The following is an 18,558-nucleotide window of genomic DNA, read 5'->3' on the forward strand; positions in this document are numbered from 1 at the left end:
AGAGCTATGAGCCCCGCCTCCTTTCTCCTATCTCTCTCACCCCGCCCAAGATCCAGCTTCTGGCGGAAGCTTGGCTCCATCCCCGCTTCACACGTGACCTCCGCCATATTTGTCCCTGGCATGTCCCCCCACCCCCGACTGGGTCCGAATAGGGCAGGCTCAGATCAGCCGCCATCTTCGATCCAGAGCGAGGCTGAGGGGCCAGAATGTGGCAGCCCAGCCCCCTTCCAGCGCTGCAGGTACCAGCCTCGGCGGTGCCCCTCACTCCCGACCTACAGTCCTCCCCCGGCCCGGCCGGTGCACCCCACCCCTGACCCACAGCCCCCCCGTGCCCCTCACTCCCAACCTGCAGCCCCCCACCCCTGACCCACAGCCCCCCCGTGCCCCTCACTCCCAACCTGCAGCCCCCCACCCCTGACCCACAGCCCCCCCGTGCCCCTCACTCCCAACCTGCAGCCCCCCACCCCTGACCCACAGCCCCCCGTGCCCCTCACTCCCGACCTACAGTCCCCCCCCGGCCCGGCCGGTGCACCCCACCCCTGACCCACAGCCCCCGCGGTGCCCCTCACTCCCAACCTGCAGCCCCCCAACTCCTGACCCACAGCCCCCCCAGTCCCCCCCAACTCCTGACCCATAGCCCCCCCGTGCCCCTCACTCCCGACCTGCAGCCCCCTACCCCTGACCCACAGCCCCCCCAGTGCCCCTCACTCCCGACCTACAGTCCCCCCCCCGGCCCGGCCGGTGCACCCCACTCCTGACCCACAGCCCCCGCGGTGCCCCTCACTCATAACCTGCAGCCCCCCACCCCTGACCCACAGCCCCCGCGGTGCCCCTCACTCCCGACCTGCAGCCCCCTACCCCTGACCCACAGCCCCCCCGGTGCCCCTCACTCCCAACCTGCAGCCCCCCACCCCTGACCCACAGCCCCCCAGTGCCCCCCAACTCCTGACCCACAGCCCCCCCCGTGCCCCTCACTCCCGACCTGCAGCCCCCCCAGTGCCCCTCACTCCCGACCTGCAGCCCCCTACCCCTGACCCACAGCCTCCCCAGTCCCCCCCAACTCCTGACCCACAGCCCCCCCCCGGTGCCCCTCACTGCCGACCTGCAGCCCCCCACCCCTGACCCACAGCCCCCCCGGTGGCCCTCACTCCCGACCTACAGTCCCCCCCTGGCCCGGCCGGTGCACCCCAACCCTGACCCACAGCCCCCCCCTGGTGCCCCTCACTCCCGACCTGCAGCCCCCTACCCCGACCCACAGCCCCCCGGTGCCCCTCACTCCAGACCTACAGTCCCCCCCTGGCCCGGCCAGTGCACCCCAACCCTGACCCACAGCCCCTGCGGTGCCCCTCACTCCCAACCTACAGCCCCCCGGTGCCCCTCACTCCCCACCTACAGTCTCCCCCAGCCCGGCTGGTGCACCCCAACCCTGACCCACAGCCCCCGTGGTGCCCCTCACTCCCAACCTGCAGCTCCCCCGGCCCGGCCGGTGCCTTTCACTCCCGACCCGCAGTCGCCTCTCCGCACTGGGCAGGAAAATGGACCTGGGAGCAGAACCCAGGAGTCCTGGGTACAAGGAGTTGGTAGGACTGGCTTGTTTCCTGTCTGTCCCACCCCCTGAGCATCTCACAGTGTTCATACCCTCTCGACACCCTCTGTGTGAGAGGCTGGAGCTCATTATCCCCTCCTATAGAGAGAGAAACCGAGGCACGGAGACCCAGAGGATGCTCCTCTCCCAGGGCCTGTGCCAAGGCCTGCAGTAGACGTTGGGTTCCTCAGGCCCTGGACCAGCACCCACTAATGCCCACCCAGAGCCCCTGAAGAATTGGCTCAGTGAGCTGGCAGCAGTAGTAGGTTGTTATCCTGTTCCAGCTGGCATGGCTGCAAAGGGAAGGGCGGGGAGGTAGGAGGAAATGAGAGATTGTGGGTAAATTCAGGGCTGGAGGAATGGGGAAAAGCAGCTCCCTCAGTCGGGGACAGGGGTCTCTGATCCAAAGAATCATAAAATCTCAGGGTCAGAAGGGACCTCAGGAGGTTCTAGTCCAGCCCCCTGCTCAAAGCAGGACCAATTCCAGCTCAATCATCCCAGCCAGGGCTCTGTCCAGCCTGACCTTAAAAACCTCTAAGGAAGGAGATTCCACCACCTCCCTAGGGAGCCCATTCCAGTGCTTCACCACCCTCCTAGTGAAATAGTGTTTCCAAATATCCAGCCTAGACCTCCCCCACTGCAACTTGAGACCATTGCTCCTTGTTCTGTCATCTGCCACCACTGAGAGCAGCCGAGCTCCATCCTCTTTGGAACCCCCTTTCAGGTAGTTGAAAGCAGCTATCAAATCCCCCCTCATTCTTCTCTTCTGCAGACTAAACAATCCCAGTTCCCTCAGCCTCTCCTCATAAGTCATGTGCTCCAGCCCCCTAAGCATTTTCATTGCTCTTCGCTGGACTCTTTCCAATTTGTCCATATCCCTTCTGTAGTGGGGGACCCAAAACTGAACACAGTACTCCAGATGTCGCCTCACCAGTGTCGAATAGAGGGGAACAATCACTTCCCTTTATCTGCTGGCAATGGTCCTACTAATGCAGCCCAATAAGTCGCTGGCCTTCTTGGCAACCAGGGCACAATGCTGGTCCTATCCAGCTTCTCATCCACTGTAACCCCAGGTCCTTTTCTGCAGAACTGCTGCTTAGCCAGTCGGTCCCCAGCCTGCAGCGGTGCCTGGGGTTCTTCCACCCTAAGTGCAGGACTCTGCACTTGTCCTTGTAGAACCTCATCAGGTTTCTTTTGGCCCAGTCCTCCAGTTGTCTAGGTCCCTCTGTATCCTGTCCCTACCCTCCAGCGTATCTACCACTCTTCCCAGTTTAGTGTCATCTGCAAACTTGCTGAGAGTGCAGTCCACGCCATCCTCCAGATCATTAATGAAGATACTGAACAAAACCGGCCCCAGGACCGACCCTTGGGGCACTCCGCTTGAAACCGGCTGCCAACTAGACATGGAGTCATTGATCACTACCCTCTGAGCCCGATGATCTAGCCAGCTTTCTATCCACCTTATAGTCAATTCATCCAGCCCATACTACTTTAACTTGCCGGCAAGAATACTGTGGGAGACCGTATCAAAAGCTTTGCTAAAGTCAAGATATATCACGTCCACTGCTTTCCCCATATCCACAGAGCCCGTTATCTCATTGTAGAAGGCAATCAGGTTGGTCAGGCACGACTTGCCCTTGGTGAATCTATCCCCCATCACCCCCAATTTCTCCATCCCCGCCCGAGGAGTATCATGAACCCATGATCAGGGGTGAAGCTGTTACCAGGGGTTCTTTCAACCCAAAGCTCTTGGTAATTTTTACCCTGCGTGAGGAGGTGTCAGGAAATAAATCGGGGGAGACGTGACCACCTGACCGATCGATGGCTGGCACACACAGGACAACAATGAAAGCTAAACTTTACTTAGTCTCTAGCACTCTCACACATCTGCAACAGGTCAGTAAAACACCCCCAACCCTTGATAATTACCGGAGCCGAGCGTGGCTCTTGAGTGGCACCGCGGCAGGCTGTCGGCGGCCAACCGTCTGCCGGTGGGGACCCTGAGAAGTGTCCGGAGGGAGCGTCCCTGAAGAAACCCTCCTGAAGACTCCAACTAACTCAAACTTCCCCCCTCGTTTATACATTAGTAATAGGATGACATGTCACTTAAAGAAAACTTGCTAAGCAAGCGACTTTTCAGGTTTTAGCCTGTTCATGCCTTCGTGCCCTGATGGCCAGATTCCTGCTTTGCTAAAATAAGAGTATCAGCAATTTCTACATTTTTAGCAGGAAGGGCGTGGGGTCAAGCCTTCCTTTCTGTGGTACCCACCCCCCGTCCCCTCCTGCCGTGGTCAGGCTAAAGCCGCAGCACGGCTGGCTGACTTGGCTACTATGTGAACGTGGCACGGCCACCTGACGGCCGGCCGACTTGGCTACGGTTGTCAATACACAATAGTGATCCAGGCACGTTACTTGTTTCCAAGATCTCCCCGAACGACATCTCCGGCGCCCACTATGGGCCGGAGCAGGAAGTGCGGGATGAGGCACCCAGCAGAGCTCAGAGAGGCGCCCGGAGGAACCTGCTGGAGCTCCAAAGAAGGAGAATCCGCCCGGGCTGCCGGCTGCCAGCAGAGGCACCCGAGGACAAAGGTGCCATCCCGCAGAGGGGCAGGACTCTTGGGTTCTCCTGCGGCCCGGGGGAGTGGGGTGTAGTGGTTAGAGCAGGGGGAGCTGGGATCCAGGACGCCTGGGTTTGCTCCCGACTCAGGAGGGGAGTGGGGTGTAGTGGTTAGAGCAGGGGGAGCTGGGAGCCAGGACACCTGGGTTTGCTCCCGGCTCAGGAGGGGAGTGGGGTCTAGTGGTTAGAGCAGGGGCTGGGAGCCAGGAGACTCCTGGGTTCTCTCCCCCAGTGACCCTGCGCCCTGTCCCCGCAGCGGAAGTCCCGTCTGGGATTGGGGACCTGGTTCTGGCAGCTGAGTTGATGGAGATGGCCGGGGTGTCCCCCTGCTATGCCCAGCCCTGGGGCGGGACCCAGCTGGCCGTGCAGCATGACCATGGGGCCTACGGCGTCCCCCAGGAGCCGGCCGTGCTGGGCCGCATGGTGCGGGAGCTGCAGGAGACCGTGCATCGGCAGAGCCAGCTGCTGCAGAGTTTGCAGGAGGCCCTGGCCGCTAGCCAGGAGCGCTGCCAGGAGCTGCAGGTGAGGGGCGAGGCACTAGGGGGCACCGTGCTGCAAGGAGGGGGCATGGGCATCATTGCAGGGGGCACCCTTCCCATACCCCACCCCAGAGTCAGCCGCATCCCAGTGCCGGGTGAGGGGCCCCTGGATACCCAGCCCCTGTGCCCCACCCCAGATGAGCTGGGCGAAGGGTCCCCAGATACCCAGCCCCACCTGCATTCCAGCGCCAGGCGAGGGGTCCCTGGATACTCAGCACCTGTGCCCCACCCCAGATGGGCCGGGCGAGGAGTCCCCGGATACCCAGCCCCTGTGCCCCACACCAGATGGGCCGGCGAGGGGTCCCCGGATACCCAGCCCCTGTGCCCCACCCCAGATGGGCCGGGCGAGGGGTCCCTGGATACGCAGCCCCACCCCAGAGTCAGCCGCATCCCAGTGCCGGGCGAGGGGTCCCTGGATACCCAGCCCCTGCGCCCCACCCCAGATGGGTTGGGCGAGGGGTCCCTGGATACCCAACTGCGTCTCTGGCTCTGTGTGCCGCAGGAGAGGTCGGCGAGCGAGTGCTGGGCGCTGGTGTCAGAGCTGGGCCAGCGGATTGTGGCGCTGGAGGCCGAGAACCGGAACCTGCGGTGCGAGCGAGAGCAGCTGGAGAGCCAGACGCAGGGGCTGCGGGAGGAGCTGGAGCGGAGCCGCGGCACGGTGCTGCACATCAGCCACAAGCTGAAGGAGCAGGGGGGCCGGGGCAGGCAGGGCCGGTTCTGCCTGGCCAGCGTCCGGGGCGACGGCAAGTGGCTGCGGTTCTACACCGGCTTTGGCAGCGCCCAGCGCCTGGCCGCGTTCCTGGCCTTCCTGACGGAGGGGGAGCCGCAGCGCGGGGCTGAGCCGGGCCCCCCCAGCGCCCTGAGCCCCGAGGACCAGCTCTTCCTGGTACTCGTGCGGCTGCGGCTGGGGCTGCTCCTGCAGGATCTGGCCTTTCGCTTCCACCTCTCTGAGACCACCGCCTCCCGCTACTGGCTCAGCTGGACCCAGCTCATGGAGACCCGGCTGGCCCAGGTGAGCCCCCGCCCCAGGGCCGGTGCCCCCTAGAGGGACAGGCCCCGTGCCCCATTCCCCGCCCTCCTGAACTAGCCAGTCCCTGTCCTGGGGCCGGGTGGGAGCCAGCACCCCCTAGAGGGGAGAGGCCCCGTGCCCATTCCCTGCCCCCCTGAGCCAGCCAGTCTCTGCCCTGGGGCCGGCGCCCCCTAGTGGGGAGCAGGAGAGAATTTGTGCAGAATAGATTGGAGGGACTGGTCCACCCCTCACATGGGGAGGGGGCATTGCTTGGACGGGTGGCTCCGCCTCCCCCCAGGGGCAGGGGTTGCCTGGAGGACTGGAAGTGTGGCCGGGAGGGATGGTCCCTCCCCAACTAAGAAGGGGGTGTGGCCTGGAGGGGCAGAGGGTGTGGCCTGCAGGGGTGGTCCCCCCACCTGGGAAGGGGGAGTGGCCTGGAGGACAGTCCCCTGACTGGGGAGGGGGGTTGTGGCCTGCAGGGACGGTTCCCCCCCCAGGGAGGGGGAGTGGCCTGGAGCCCAGGGCAGGGCCTGACACTCCCCCCCCCCCCATAGGTGCCGGTGCGGTGCAGCCCGCGCTACGTGGAGCGCTTCGAGCCGCGACAGGCGGCGCGGGTCGGGGGCATCCCGCTGGTGGTGTTGGATTGCGCCCAGCTCTGCTTCGAGGGCCGGGGTCGGCGGCTCTACGCCCTGCAGGGCTGCGCCCTAGCCGCCCCCAGCGGCTTCCTGGCCTTCTGCTGCAGCGCCGCCCTGCGGGGCGGGGAGGGGGCTGCAGGGCCAGGGCTGCCCCCCTTCCTGCAGGACGGCCCCGTGGCCCTCAGCGCCCGGCAGGGGGAGGCCAGCCGGCAGGTGCTCAGCCTGGCCAGCCTGGCCGACAAGGCCTTGCGCTTCCGTTTCCTGCGTGGGGTCCAGCCCCCCGCCATGGAGGGCCAGGTGGGGAGGGCCTGGGCCATCTGCTGCTACCTGGCCTGCCTGCTGCATGAACCCATGGGGCTGCCCTAGGCTAGGGGGTCTGCGCCGTGGGGATTCCCTGCTCCCCTCTGGCTGGCAAGTGTGGGGCTGGGCTAGGGGGCCTGGATTTCCCCCCTTCCCCAGTGGTTGGGGGGAAGGGAAATCTGGGGGCATCCAAGGGGGATCACTGGGGATGGGCAGGGGGGGTCCTGCTTGCAGCTGATCTATGTGGCAGCCTGGATAGGGCATTTGGCCCTGCAGCACCCCCTCTTGGGGGGGGGGGGAATGTGTCCACACTGGAAGGGGCAAATCCTGCTCCTCAGCCCTGGGAGGGGCCGAGCCCCCCCCTCAATTCCAGCCCACCCAGGCAGGAGGATGGGATGGTATTGGGGCGCTGGAGGGAGCTGGGTCTGTTATTCCCCCTTCCACACAGCTGCGGGTAAACCGAGGCACAGAAAAAACATGCTCAGCCAAGGGTGGAGCCAGGGATAGAACCCAGGAGTCCTGGCTCCCAGATACCCCGCCCCCCGGCTCTAACCACTAGTCAAGACTCCCCTCCCAGTCAGGGAGAGAAATGGTGTCAAGTGGTTAGAGGGGGGGCCAGGGAGGCAGGATTCCTGGGTTCTATTCTCAGCTTTGCTGTTGGTTTCCTGCTTCTGCCCAGCTGCTTCTGCCCAGCTGCTCCTGTCCCCGGGCTCCAACTGTTTTGGGGAGACTGAGGGTGCCTGGGGAGGCAATTCCCCACCTTGGCCAAATGGGGGGAGGGGGAGTTGCTGCAGGGCCACCGGCCATGTCCCTGCTGCTCTCTGTATGGGTGGGTTTGTGGATTATTTGTAACACGTCCCCCCCTTTCGGCTGGAAATAAACCCTTTGTTCCTGGGAACGGCGTTGAAGAGAGATCCGTGAGCAGAGCCCCCTCCAAGAACCCCCCTGTACCTGCTCCCTGTGGGGGCACCCCTGGGCCCCTCCCTTGGGAAAGCGGGATTGTTGGTTCTGGGGAGTCAAGACTCCTGGGTTCTCTCCCTGGCTGTGGGAGGGGAGTGAGGTCTAATGGCTAGAGCGAGGGGGTGTGCATGCTTGGAGGGGCAGGGCACTGGCCACTCACAGCATAAGTGAGGCACCTGCTGGGCTCTCTTCTAACCAATGACTTGGGGGCAGGGGGGCACTGCTCCACACAGCTCACCGGCCCCCCCAGAGGAGCCAACACCAGGGTAAAGGGGGCAGCCCCCTGAGAGAGCCTGAGCCCCACTGAAAGGGCAGGTGCCCCCAAAACCTAGCCCTGCCCCCCTCACAGTTGCTGTGTGTCGGACAGGGATAGGCAAATACAGCCACTGTTACAACCTGGGGTGGCCCAGGGGCCCCTCGCCTGGTGCTGAGATACAGCCCCCTGGCATAGAGCTGGTTATCCAGTGCTGAGACGGCGGGGCCTGGGGATCCAGGGACCCCTTGCCCAGTGCTGGGACGTGGCCCCTCTGTGGTGGGTCGCAGAGCCTGAGTATCTGTTGACCCCTTGCCCAGAGCTAGGACATGGCCCCTCTGAGGTGGGGCGCGGAGGCTGGGTATCCGGGGACCCCTCACTGGGACATGGCCCCTCTGGGGCAGGGCAGGGCATGGGCTAGGGATCCGGGGACCCTTCTCCCTGTGCTGTGATGCAGGGGCTGAGTAACTGGGGATCCCTGGCCCCAGGCTGGGATGTGACCCCCCTGTGGTGGGGTGTGGGGGCTGAGTATCCAGGGGCCCCTCGCCCAGTGGTGGGATGTGGCACCCCTGGGGTCGGGTATCCGGGGACCCCTCACTGGGACATGGCCCCTCTGGGGTAGAGTGTGGGGGCTGGGTATCCAGGGACCCCTCACCCCGCACTGGGACATGGCCCCTCTGGGGTGGGGTGCAGGGGCTGGGTATTCAGGGACCCCTCTCCCAGCACAGGGACATGGCCCCTCTCGGTTGGGGAGGGAAGGGCACCGCCCCACAAGCAAACGCAGACACCAGCCCCCGGTTCTGACCCGTTTATTGGGCACAGGCAGGTGCAGGCCGGCGCTGTTAGTTCTTGTAGCCCCGGCTGGCGCGGCGGCCCCGGGCCCGCTCGAACTTCCGTCCCTTGGAGCGCACGTAGGGCCTGTGGGGAGGGCAGAGGCATTAGCAGGATGCCCCTGGCGCTGCTCCCCCATGCCAGAGATCGCCCCCCCTGCTCAGGCCCAGTTCCCAGGCTGCTCCCTGCCCGCTCGCCAGGGGGCGAAGGCCCAGGGGCACCCTGCAGCGAGGTGCCTGCAGGAGCTGGGCACACGGCTGCTGCCAGCGCCTAGGGCAGCACAAGGTGAGGGGTTGTTTTTAGACATGACCCAACATGTTAGTGGATCAGGTCATGGGGCTCTAGTGTCTCTGGGAATCCTGGCTCCCACCCCCCAACCACCAGACCCCACTCCCCCCATATCCCAGGAGAGAACCCAGGAGTCCTGGCTCCCACCCCCCAACCACCAGACCCCACTCCCCCCATATCCTGGGAGAGAACCCCGGAGTCCTGGCCCCCGACCACCAGACCCCACTCCCCCCACCACCTTGGAGAGAACCCAGGAGTCCTGGCTCCCACCCCCCAACCACCAGACCCCACTCTCCCCACCCATAGCCCGGTGGAGAACCCAGGAGTCCTGCCCTGCCCCCCCCCCCCATAGCCAGGGAGAGAACCCAGGAGTCCTGACCCCCACAAGACACAGGAACATGATCCATGCTGGGGATATGTCCCTATTACCCAGACTTCCCCCCACTCAGGGCTCGTGCTCAGCCCAGCTCGGCCAGGCACAGGAAGCGGGACCCAGAGCGGGGGCAGGAGGGGGGTTGCACTCACTTGGTGTGACTGTGGGGGGTGCCGGGGGCCTTGCCGAAGTGCCGGTACACCTGCCGTCCCTTCCTGGGCCCTGTGGGGAGACAGAGTTACACCAACAGTGACCCCTCGCATGGGGGTGCAGCCCCCCCCCCAACCTCCCAGGAAAGGCCCCAAGGGAAGGATGTGGCCCTCTGGCACGGAGGGCTGCTCCAGCCACCAGGGCAGCCAGGCCCTATGCAGAGGTCAGGGGCCAGTAACTCCATGTGCCAGGCTGTCAGGGCTCGACGGTGAGAGCCCTGTTTTTCTGCACCAGGAACACCCCCCCAGCTGTGCCCAAGGCAGCTCCTAGGCTTGGCAGGGTAGAGCTTAACTTTTGCGAGGCTGCTGATACTGTCTTGCAGCCCTTTTCATGCACAAACCGGGGAAATCCAACCTAGATGGAGCTACTACAAGCTGGGTGCTACTGGTTGGAAAACCATCCCCTGGGAGACGGGGGGATAGCTCAGTGGTTTGAGCATTGGCCTGCTAAACCCAGGGTTGAGAGTTCAGTCCTTGAGGGGCCATTTAGCGATCTGGGGCAAAAATCTGTCAGGGGGTTGGACTTAGATGACCTTCTGAGGTCCCTTCCAACCCTAATCTTCTATGATTCTATGAGCAGTGATCAGGGGTTCACAGGCTGGAAGGGCAGAACAAGGGGGGTCCCACAGGGATCGGTTCTATTCAATAACTTCATGGCTGATTTACATAACGGCAGAGAGAGAACACGGAGAACGTTTGCAGGCGATACCAGACTGGGAGGGGTTACAAGTGAGGATAGGATGAAAATTCAAAATGATCTGGAGAAACGGTCTGAAGTCAATAGGATGAAATTCAATAAGGAGACATGCAAAGCGCTCCACATAGGAAGGACCAATCAGCTGCACATGTACAATGAATGCATCCGATGAAGTGGGTTCTAGCCCACGGAAGTTGATGCTCAAATAAATGTGTCAGTCTCTAAGGTGCCACAAGGACGCATTCTTTAGACTGGGGAACGATGGCCTAGGAAGGGATCTGGAGGTCAGAGCGGACCACTAGCTAAAGATGAGTCTACAGTGTAACGCTGCTGCAAAAAAACCACACGTCCTGCTGGGATGTATTGGCAGGAGTATTGTAAGCAAAACACGAGAAATAATTCTTCTGCTCTACTCCACGCTGATCAGGCCTCAGCTGGAGTATTGTGTCCAGTTCTGGGAGCCACATTTCAGGAAAGATGTGGAGAAATTGGAGAAAGTCCGAGAAGAGCAACAAAAATGATTCAAGGTCTAGAAAACATGAGCTGTGAGGGAAGATTGAAAGAACTGGGGTTGTTTGGTCTGGAGAAGAGACCACGGAGAGGGGAGGGGACAACAGTTTTCAAGTACATGAAAGGTTGTTACGAGGAGGGAAAAAAATTGTTCTCGTTAACCCCTGAGGAGAGGGCAAGAAGCAATGGGCTTGAATTGCAGCAAGGGCGGTTTAGGTTGGACATTAGGAAAAACTTCCTGGCAGGGGGGTTAAGCACTGGAATAAATCGCCCAGGGAGGTTGTGGAATCTCCATCATTGGGGATTTTAAGAGCAGGCTGGACAAACCCGTCAGGGATGTCTAGATAACATTTAGTCCTGCCCTGAGTGCAGGGGGCTGGACTAAATGACCTCTCGAGGTCCCTGCCGGTTCTATAATTCTATGCAAGGCCCCTCGTCAGGGGCGGCCAGCTCTGGGGTGGGGCACGGGGGCTGGGTATACAGGGACCCCCTGCCCAGTGCTGGGATGCAGCCCCTCTGGGGTGAGACGTGGGTGCTGGGTACACAGGGACCCCCCGCCCAGTGCTGGGACACGGGGGCTGGGTACACAGGGACCCCTCGCCCAGCGCAGAGACGCGGCCCCTCTGGGTTGGGGCAGGTCAATTTCAACAGCACGAACAGTGCAGGCCCCAACACCCCACCCTATTCAAACTGGCTGCCCGGGGACAGCGCCCCCTGCTGAGCCCCGGCCCTGCAGCCCAGCTGGCCCCCGCTGCCTGGTGCAGATTGTGTGGGGCAGGGCCGGTGCCCGTCCCAGCACAGGGTGTGGGAGGACTCACCGGAGAGCAGCACGGTGCCCTGGCCCTTGGGGGATGCCATGGCCAGCTGGTCAAAGGTCATGATCTGACCCCCTGCCTTAAGGATGCGACTGCGGGCTCCTTTGGTCACCCGCAGGGCACAGACCTGCCAGGAGAGACGGGTCAGTGACAGCCCCAGTGCTGGCCCCCAGCCTCCCCCACTTTCCCCTCCCCGAGCCAGGAGAGAACCTAGGAATCCTGGTCCCCAGCCACCACTCCCCTTCTAGAGCCAGGAGGGGACCCAGGAGTCTTGGCCCCCAGCTCCCCTTCCAGAGCTGGAGAAAGAATCCAGGAGTCCTGGCTCTCCCCCTACTAGCCCTCATTCCCCTCCCAGAGCCAGGAGAGAACCCAGGAGTCCTGACTCCCAGCCCCCCACACTACTCCCCACTCCCCTCCCAGAGCCAGGAGAGAACCCAGGAGTCCTGGCCCCCAACTCGCTGGGGTGGGGACCCCGCAGCACCTAGTTTCACCTTCAGCTTGGGGATGTCGTGGATGCGGATGTCGTCGGTGACGGTTCCCACCACCACGGCCATCTTGTTATCCCGCCCCGGGAGCTTCATCTTGCGGATCTTGGGCAGGAAGGGGGCAGAGGATCAGTGAGAGCCCTCCCTCTGGACAGTGCCCCCTGGGACATGGCCCTCCCCAGACACGCTGTCAGTATCTCCAGGGTACAGGGACTCAGGCAGGAGAACCCAGGAGTCCGGATGTCAAGTCAAACAGAACAGCACAGGGGCACTGCGGGCTGGGCCGGCAGGGGGCTGTGGGTAGGGCTGGGCCGGCAGCAGGAGTCACGGGTCGGGGCCGAGGTTCGCGGGCCGGGCCCGGCCGGCGGGGGCTGCGGCTCGGGGTCGAGGGACACGGCCGGGCCCGGCCCGGCCGGCGGGGGCTGCGGCTCGGGGTCGAGGGACGCGGGCCGGGCCGGCGGGGGCTGCGGGCCGGGGCCGAGGGCCGGGCCGGCGGGGGCTGCGGGCCGGGGCCGAGGGCCGGGCCGGCGGGGGCTGCGGGCCGGGGCCGAGGGCCGGGCCGGCGGGGGCTGCGGGGGCTGCGGGCCGGGGGCCGAGGGACGCGGGCCGGGCCGGGCCGGCGGGGGCTGCGGGCCGAGGGACGCGGGCCGGGCCGGCGGGGGCTGCGGGTCGAGGGACGCGGGCCGGGCCGGGCCGGCGGGGTCGAGGGACGCGGGCCGGGCCGGGCCGGCGGGTCGAGGGACGCGGGCCGGGCCGGGCCGGCGGGTCGAGGGACGCGGGCCGGGCCGGGCCGGCGGGTCGAGGGACGCGGGCCGGGCCGGGCCGGCGGGTCGAGGGACGCGGGCCGGGCCGGGCCGGCGGGTCGAGGGACGCGGGCCGGGCCGGGCCGGCGGGTCGAGGGACGCGGGCCGGGCCGGGCCGGCGGGTCGAGGGACGCGGGCCGGGCCGGGCCGGCGGGTCGAGGGACGCGGGCCGGGCCGGGCCGGCGGGTCGAGGGACGCGGGCCGGGCCGGGCCGGCGGGTCGAGGGACGCGGGCCGGGCCGGGCCGGCGGGTCGAGGGACGCGGGCCGGGCCGGGCCGGCGGGTCGAGGGACGCGGGCCGGGCCGGGCCGGCGGGTCGAGGGACGCGGGCCGGGCCGGGCCGGCGGGGTCGAGGGACGCGGGCCGGGCCGGGCCGGCGGGTCGAGGGACGCGGGCCGGGCCGGGCCGGCGGGTCGAGGGACGCGGGCCGGGCCGGGCCGGCGGGTCGAGGGACGCGGGCCGGGCCGGGCCGGCGGGTCGAGGGACGCGGGCCGGGCCGGGCCGGCGGGTCGAGGGACGCGGGCCGGGCCGGGCCGGCGGGGGCTGCGGGTCGGGGTCGAGGGCCGGGCCGGCGGGGGCTGCGGGTCGGGGTCGAGGGACGTCGGCCAGGCCGGGCCGGCGGGGGCTGCGGGTCGGGGTCGAGGGACACGGGCCAGGCCGGGTCGGCAGGGGTTGCGGTCGAGGGACACGGGCCAGCCTGGCAGGGGCTGCGGGTCGGGGTCGAGGGACGCGGGCCAGCCTGGCAGGGGCTGCGGGTCGGGGTCAGGGTCGAGGGCCGGGCCAGGCCGGCAGGGGCTGCGGGTCGGGGTCAAGGGACGCGGGCCGGGCCGGGCCGGCGGGGGCTGCGGGTCGAGGGACGCGGGCCGGGCCGGGCCAGCGGGGGCTGCAGGTCGAGGGACGCGGGCCGGGCCGGGCCGGGCCAGCGGGGGCTGCGGGTCGAGGGACGCGGGCCGGGCCGGGCCGGGCCAGCGGGGGCTGCGGGTCGAGGGACGCGGGCCGGGCCGGGCCGGGCCAGCGGGGGCTGCGGGTCGAGGGACGCGGGCCGGGCCGGGCCGGGCCAGCGGGGGCTGCGGGTCGAGGGACGCGGGCCGGGCCGGGCCGGGCCAGCGGGGGCTGCGGGTCGAGGGACGCGGGCCGGGCCGGGCCGGGCCAGCGGGGGCTGCGGGTCGAGGGACGCGGGCCGGGCCGGGCCGGGCCAGCGGGGGCTGCGGGTCGAGGGACGCGGGCCGGGCCGGGCCGGGCCGGCGGGGGCTGCGGCTCGGGGTCGAGGGACACGGCCGGGCCCGGCCCGGCCGGCGGGGGCTGCGGCTCGGGGTCGAGGGACGCGGGCCGGGCCAGCGGGGGCTGCGGGTCGAGGGACGCGGGCCGGGCCAGCGGGGGCTGCGGGTCGAGGGACGCGGGCCGGGCCAGCGGGGGCTGCGGGTCGAGGGACGCGGGCCGGGCCAGCGGGGGCTGCGGGTCGAGGGACGCGGGCCGGGCCAGCGGGGGCTGCGGGTCGAGGGACGCGGGCCGGGCCGGGCCAGCGGGGGCTGCGGGTCGAGGGACGCGGGCCGGGCCGGGCCGGGCCAGCGGGGGCTGCGGGTCGAGGGACGCGGGCCGGGCCGGGCCGGGCCAGCGGGGGCTGCGGGTCGGGGTCGAGGTTCGCGGGCCGGGCCGGGCCAGCGGGGGCTGCGGGTCGGGGTCGAGGTTCGCGGGCCGGGCCGGGCCAGCGGGGGCTGCGGGTCGGGGTCGAGGTTCGCGGGCCGGGCCGGGCCAGCGGGGGCTGCGGGTCAGGGATGCGGGCCAGGCCGGGCCGGCAGGGGCTTCGGGTCGGGGTCCAGGGCCAGGCCGGCAGGGGCACCAGCAGACTCCCCACCCCGTCCCCACTTACCATGCGGGAGAGCGCGAGCGGCGGGCGGTTGGTGCGGCTCATGAAGAGGCGTTTCAGGACGACCTTGTTGAAGCGGGAGTTGGTGCGGCGGGCCAGGAAACGGTACAGCTGGGGGGACACAGCCATCAGGGGGAGCCCTTCGCCCCGCCCCCACCCCGCAGGCACCCAGGGGAAACTGAGGCAGTGAAGGGCTCTACTGGCTGTGCTTGCATAGGTCACATCAGTCAGTGGCAGAGGCAAGCACAGAACCCAAGTGTCCTGGCTCCCAGCCCCCCACCACCCTTCCCAGAGCCAGTGATAGATCCCACGAGTCCTCACTCCCCACCCCCTCCCCGAGCGGAGAGAACCCAGGCGTCCTGGGCCGGGGTGGGGGGGGGAGCGTTACCTTGACCAGCAGGCGCAGGTAGATATCCTGGCTCTTGGGCTCCGTGCGGCGAACCTTGCGGTCCTTGTTGTGTCGGATATCGACACCCTGAGGGGAACAGACACCGTCAAGGCCCCTGCCTCAGTGGCCCCCACCCAGACTCCCCAAACTGTGGGTCTGAGGGGTGCCCTGACTCTCCCATGCAGCCAGTACCACATAAGTCACCCCATCCCCTGCTCCCAGGCAAATTAGAACCCCCCCACTCCAGGGTGGCCACGGCAGCCCCCCCATGGCCTGTTCCCCCTCAGATCCTCCCTTCCTCACCCTGCCCCTTATGGGTTTACCCCCCCAGGCTCCCTTCAAACAGCCTAACCACCAGCGCCACCCCCTCTCACACCATATGCCCCACAGTACCCCCCACATGGGGTGGCCCCAACACCAGTGTGCCCTCCTCACTGCAGGTCACCCCTGTCCTCGGCTGCTGGGTGCCCCCCCGGCTGCTCCCCCCACACACCAGGTAATCCCCATGCCCTCTGCTCCACGGATCCCCCAACCCCCACCTGATGCCCCATGTCCCCCCTCACCTCCCCTTATGACCCCCTTCCCAACCCTGCTAGACGCCCCCCATAGCCTCCCCCACCCCCGCTATGTGCCCCCCATAGCCTCCCCCACCAGGATCCCCCCACCTCCGCTAGGTGCCCCCTCATAGCCTCCCCCACCCCCCACTGGGATCCCCCCAACCCCGCTATGTGCCCCCCATAGCCTCCTCCCACCAGGATCCCCGCACCTCCGCTAGGTGCCCCCCCCATAGCCTCCCCCACCCCACACTGGGATCCCCCCAACCCCGCTATGTGCCCCCCATAGCCTCTCCCAACCCCGCTATGTGCCCCCCATAGCCTCTCCCAACCCCGCTATGTGCCCCCATTCCCTCTTCCACCCCCCACTGGGATTCCCCCACCCCCACTAGGTGCCCCCCATAGCCTCCCCCAAGCCCACCGGGATCCCCCCACCCCCGCTGTGCGCCCCCATTCCCTCCTCCCCCCCACAGACTGCTCCCTCCTCGTACAGCCCCCCCCACTCTCACACGCCCCCCTCGACCCCTCCCCTTGCCCGCTCCCCCCCAGCTGCCCCCGGGCAGGAGCCCCCGCGCGTCTCCCTGCATGTGCCCGGGGGAGGCCCCGGCGATGGAGCCCCCCCGCCCATTCAGGGCGATCCGGCCCCCCCAGGCCCCGCCCTGGCCCCCCGCAGCCCCAGGCCCGGGCTTGGCGCCCCCCGCCCAGCGGATGGCGGCAGATTTCCCCGCGCCCCCCCCCCGGGCTTACCATGGCTGCAGCTCGGCCTGGGAAGGAAGGAAGCTGGGCCGCGCGTGGGTCGATGGGAGCGGGCGCTCCGCTCTATGGCAGCGCAGCGGCAGGCAGGGCCCCGCTGGCGCCAGACGTGCGACGCTCCGGCCGGCGGGCTCGATGGTGCTGGAGGACTCCAAACTACCATAGAGCAGCTGATGGAGTTTCTGGAACCCACCTAGGTCAGTTACTACAGAGCTGGGGGCTAGACTAGGCTGGGGATACTAGAGCAGAACAGAGAGTGGCTACTGGAGTTAACTGGAGTCCAACAGAACATGGTCACTAGACTGGAATAGAGCAGAACAGATCCAAATTTGGGGACTGGACAGACTAGACTAGTCTGGGATAAATTAGGGTGACCAGGTGTCCCTATTTTATAGGGACAGTCCTGATATATGCGGCTTTTTCTTATATAGGCTCCTATTACCCCCCACTGCCACCATCTGTCCTGATTTTTCACACTTGCTGTCCGGTCACCCTAGGATAAATGGACACAAGTCAGATATCAGGAATGGCAATAAACAAAAACCTGTAGGAGAACACTTCAGATCTCCCTGGACACACAGTAGCAGTTTTAAAGGTGGCCATCCTGCAGCAAAAAAACTTCAGGACCAGACTTCAAAGAGAAACTGCTGAGCTTCAGTTCATCTGCAAATTTGACACCATCAGCTCAGGATTAAACAGAGACTGTGAATGGCTAGCCAACTACAAAAACAGTTTCTTCTCGGTGTTCACACCTCAACTGCTAGAAGAGGGACTCATCCTCCCTGATTGAACTAACCCCGTTATCTTTAGCCTGATTCGTGCTTGCATATTTATACCTGCCCCTGGAAATTTCCACTACATGCATCCAACGAAGAGGGTGCATGCACCCACGAAAGCTCATGCTTCAATACATTTGTTAGTCTATTAAGTGCCACAGGACTTTTTGCCACTTTTACAATCTAGACTGACATGGCTACCCCTCTGATACTAGACTACTTTGGACATTAGACCACAGTGACTGTGCCTCAGATCCACGGGGAATTCTGACATGTTGCAATTTCGTTTCCTCTCTCAAGTGCTAGAACAGGGCCTCATCCTCCCTGATTGAACTAACCTCGTTATCTCTAGCTTGCCTGCATATATATACCTGCCCCTGGAAATTTCCACTACATGCATCTGACGAAGTGGGTATTCACCCACGAAAGCTCATGCTCCAAAACGTCTGTTAGTCTATAAGGTGCCACAGGATTCTTTGCTGCTTTTACAGATCCAGACTAACACGGCTACCCCTCTGATACTCTCTCAAGTGGAAATCTCACCCTTTTGGGCAAAATAATTTGTCCCGAGTTGCTCCTTTTCGGCCTCATGGACGCCTTTAAACCTTTCTATTGTGTTTCCTTATTGCAGAGAGCTTCAAAGTCCAAAGGAAGCGGCTGAAAGAAAACCTTTGGCCCGTATTGAAGGGAAGCATTTTCTGAGGAATGTTTATAAGACATTGACACATGCCTGCTTTTTAGTGTTACCAGATCAGCATATTCCAATGGAAAACCTCTTCTGTCCGTTCATTTTCAGGTCTCTCTAGTTGCCATTAATACACAGTTACTTGTACATTTGAGTCTTAGGGGGGTAGGAGAAGGGGAGGAATTGGTTACCACACAGGTGGGACAAAAAGTCTATATACCAATATGGGAGAAATAGACTAGAATAATAGTGTCTCTCATTATTAAAAATAATAAATAGAGTCTGATTAATGCCTTTAAGTATTAGCACAATAACAATAAGAATACAATTATTATTAATTTTTAAATTTTCATTACAAATTATTATTTATTAATTTGTTACTTATAATTAACCACTGTCGGTACTTAGATTGTGAGCTCTTGGGCGGCACCGTATTAACACCTGGCAGAAATAATAATGTACAGCCCCTAGCGCAACATGGTCCTGGGCTGTGATTGGGGATCCTAGGTGTTATTGTAATACCCCTAATAAATAATGTACAGCGCCTAGCACAATGGGAGTCCAACTTTGCATTTCCCCTACTAAATATGGTCGCGAAGCAATTTCCTTTGCCCACATCCAAGATGG

The 18,558-nt window shown here is 64.8% G+C and overlaps 2 protein-coding genes across 7 annotated transcripts; one reads left to right on the forward strand and one right to left on the reverse strand.

The window, feature by feature from the left end:
- The first annotated feature begins 151 nt into the window (after positions 1 to 151).
- On the forward strand, positions 152 to 18,159 carry LOC115641559. Of its 6 annotated transcripts, none has more exons than XM_030544819.1 (6): positions 153 to 239; positions 3,170 to 3,481; positions 4,009 to 4,174; positions 4,459 to 4,886; positions 5,034 to 5,753; positions 6,305 to 7,583. In XM_030544819.1, the coding sequence occupies exons 2-6, from the start codon at positions 3,407 to 3,409 to the stop codon at positions 6,749 to 6,751; spliced, it is 1,836 nt and encodes a 611-aa protein (XP_030400679.1). In that variant the 5' UTR covers positions 153 to 239; positions 3,170 to 3,406; the 3' UTR covers positions 6,752 to 7,583. The 6 variants fall into 6 exon arrangements, with proteins under 6 accessions (XP_030400678.1, XP_030400679.1, XP_030400681.1 ...); XM_030544821.1 differs by having other exon boundaries at positions 4,459 to 4,724; positions 5,244 to 5,753; XM_030544820.1 differs by lacking the exon at positions 6,305 to 7,583 and adding an exon at positions 17,878 to 18,159 and having other exon boundaries at positions 4,459 to 5,753.
- On the reverse strand, positions 8,692 to 16,569 carry RPL18 (ribosomal protein L18). The gene is made up of 7 exons (XM_030544984.1): positions 16,465 to 16,569; positions 15,164 to 15,250; positions 14,779 to 14,886; positions 12,113 to 12,211; positions 11,625 to 11,748; positions 9,543 to 9,612; positions 8,692 to 8,816 (listed from the first exon to the last, which is right to left on the reverse strand). The coding sequence occupies exons 1-7, from the start codon at positions 16,465 to 16,467 to the stop codon at positions 8,741 to 8,743; spliced, it is 567 nt and encodes a 188-aa protein (XP_030400844.1). The 5' UTR covers positions 16,468 to 16,569; the 3' UTR covers positions 8,692 to 8,740.
- Positions 18,160 to 18,558: the final 399 nt, after the last annotated feature.

The sequence above is a fragment of the Gopherus evgoodei genome, unplaced genomic scaffold (assembly GCF_007399415.2).
Source record: "Gopherus evgoodei ecotype Sinaloan lineage unplaced genomic scaffold, rGopEvg1_v1.p scaffold_35_arrow_ctg1, whole genome shotgun sequence".
Classification (NCBI taxonomy): domain Eukaryota; kingdom Metazoa; phylum Chordata; order Testudines; family Testudinidae; genus Gopherus; species Gopherus evgoodei.

Excerpts from the sequence above, each read along its gene's own strand:
- LOC115641559 (XM_030544815.1), top strand. The coding sequence starts at position 3,407 with ATGGCTGGCACACACAGGACAACAATGAAAGCTAAACTTTACTTAGTC. Across the intron at positions 3,482-4,008 it reads CTCTCACACATCTGCAACAG|ATCTCCCCGAACGACATCTC; the intron begins GTCAGTAAAACA and ends CTTGTTTCCAAG. Across the intron at positions 5,754-6,304 it reads TGGAGACCCGGCTGGCCCAG|GTGCCGGTGCGGTGCAGCCC; the intron begins GTGAGCCCCCGC and ends CCCCCCCCATAG.
- RPL18 (XM_030544984.1), bottom strand. Across the intron at positions 14,887-15,163 it reads ACCTGCGCCTGCTGGTCAAG|CTGTACCGTTTCCTGGCCCG; the intron begins GTAACGCTCCCC and ends GTGTCCCCCCAG. Across the intron at positions 11,749-12,112 it reads ACGACATCCCCAAGCTGAAG|GTCTGTGCCCTGCGGGTGAC; the intron begins GTGAAACTAGGT and ends CTCTCCTGGCAG.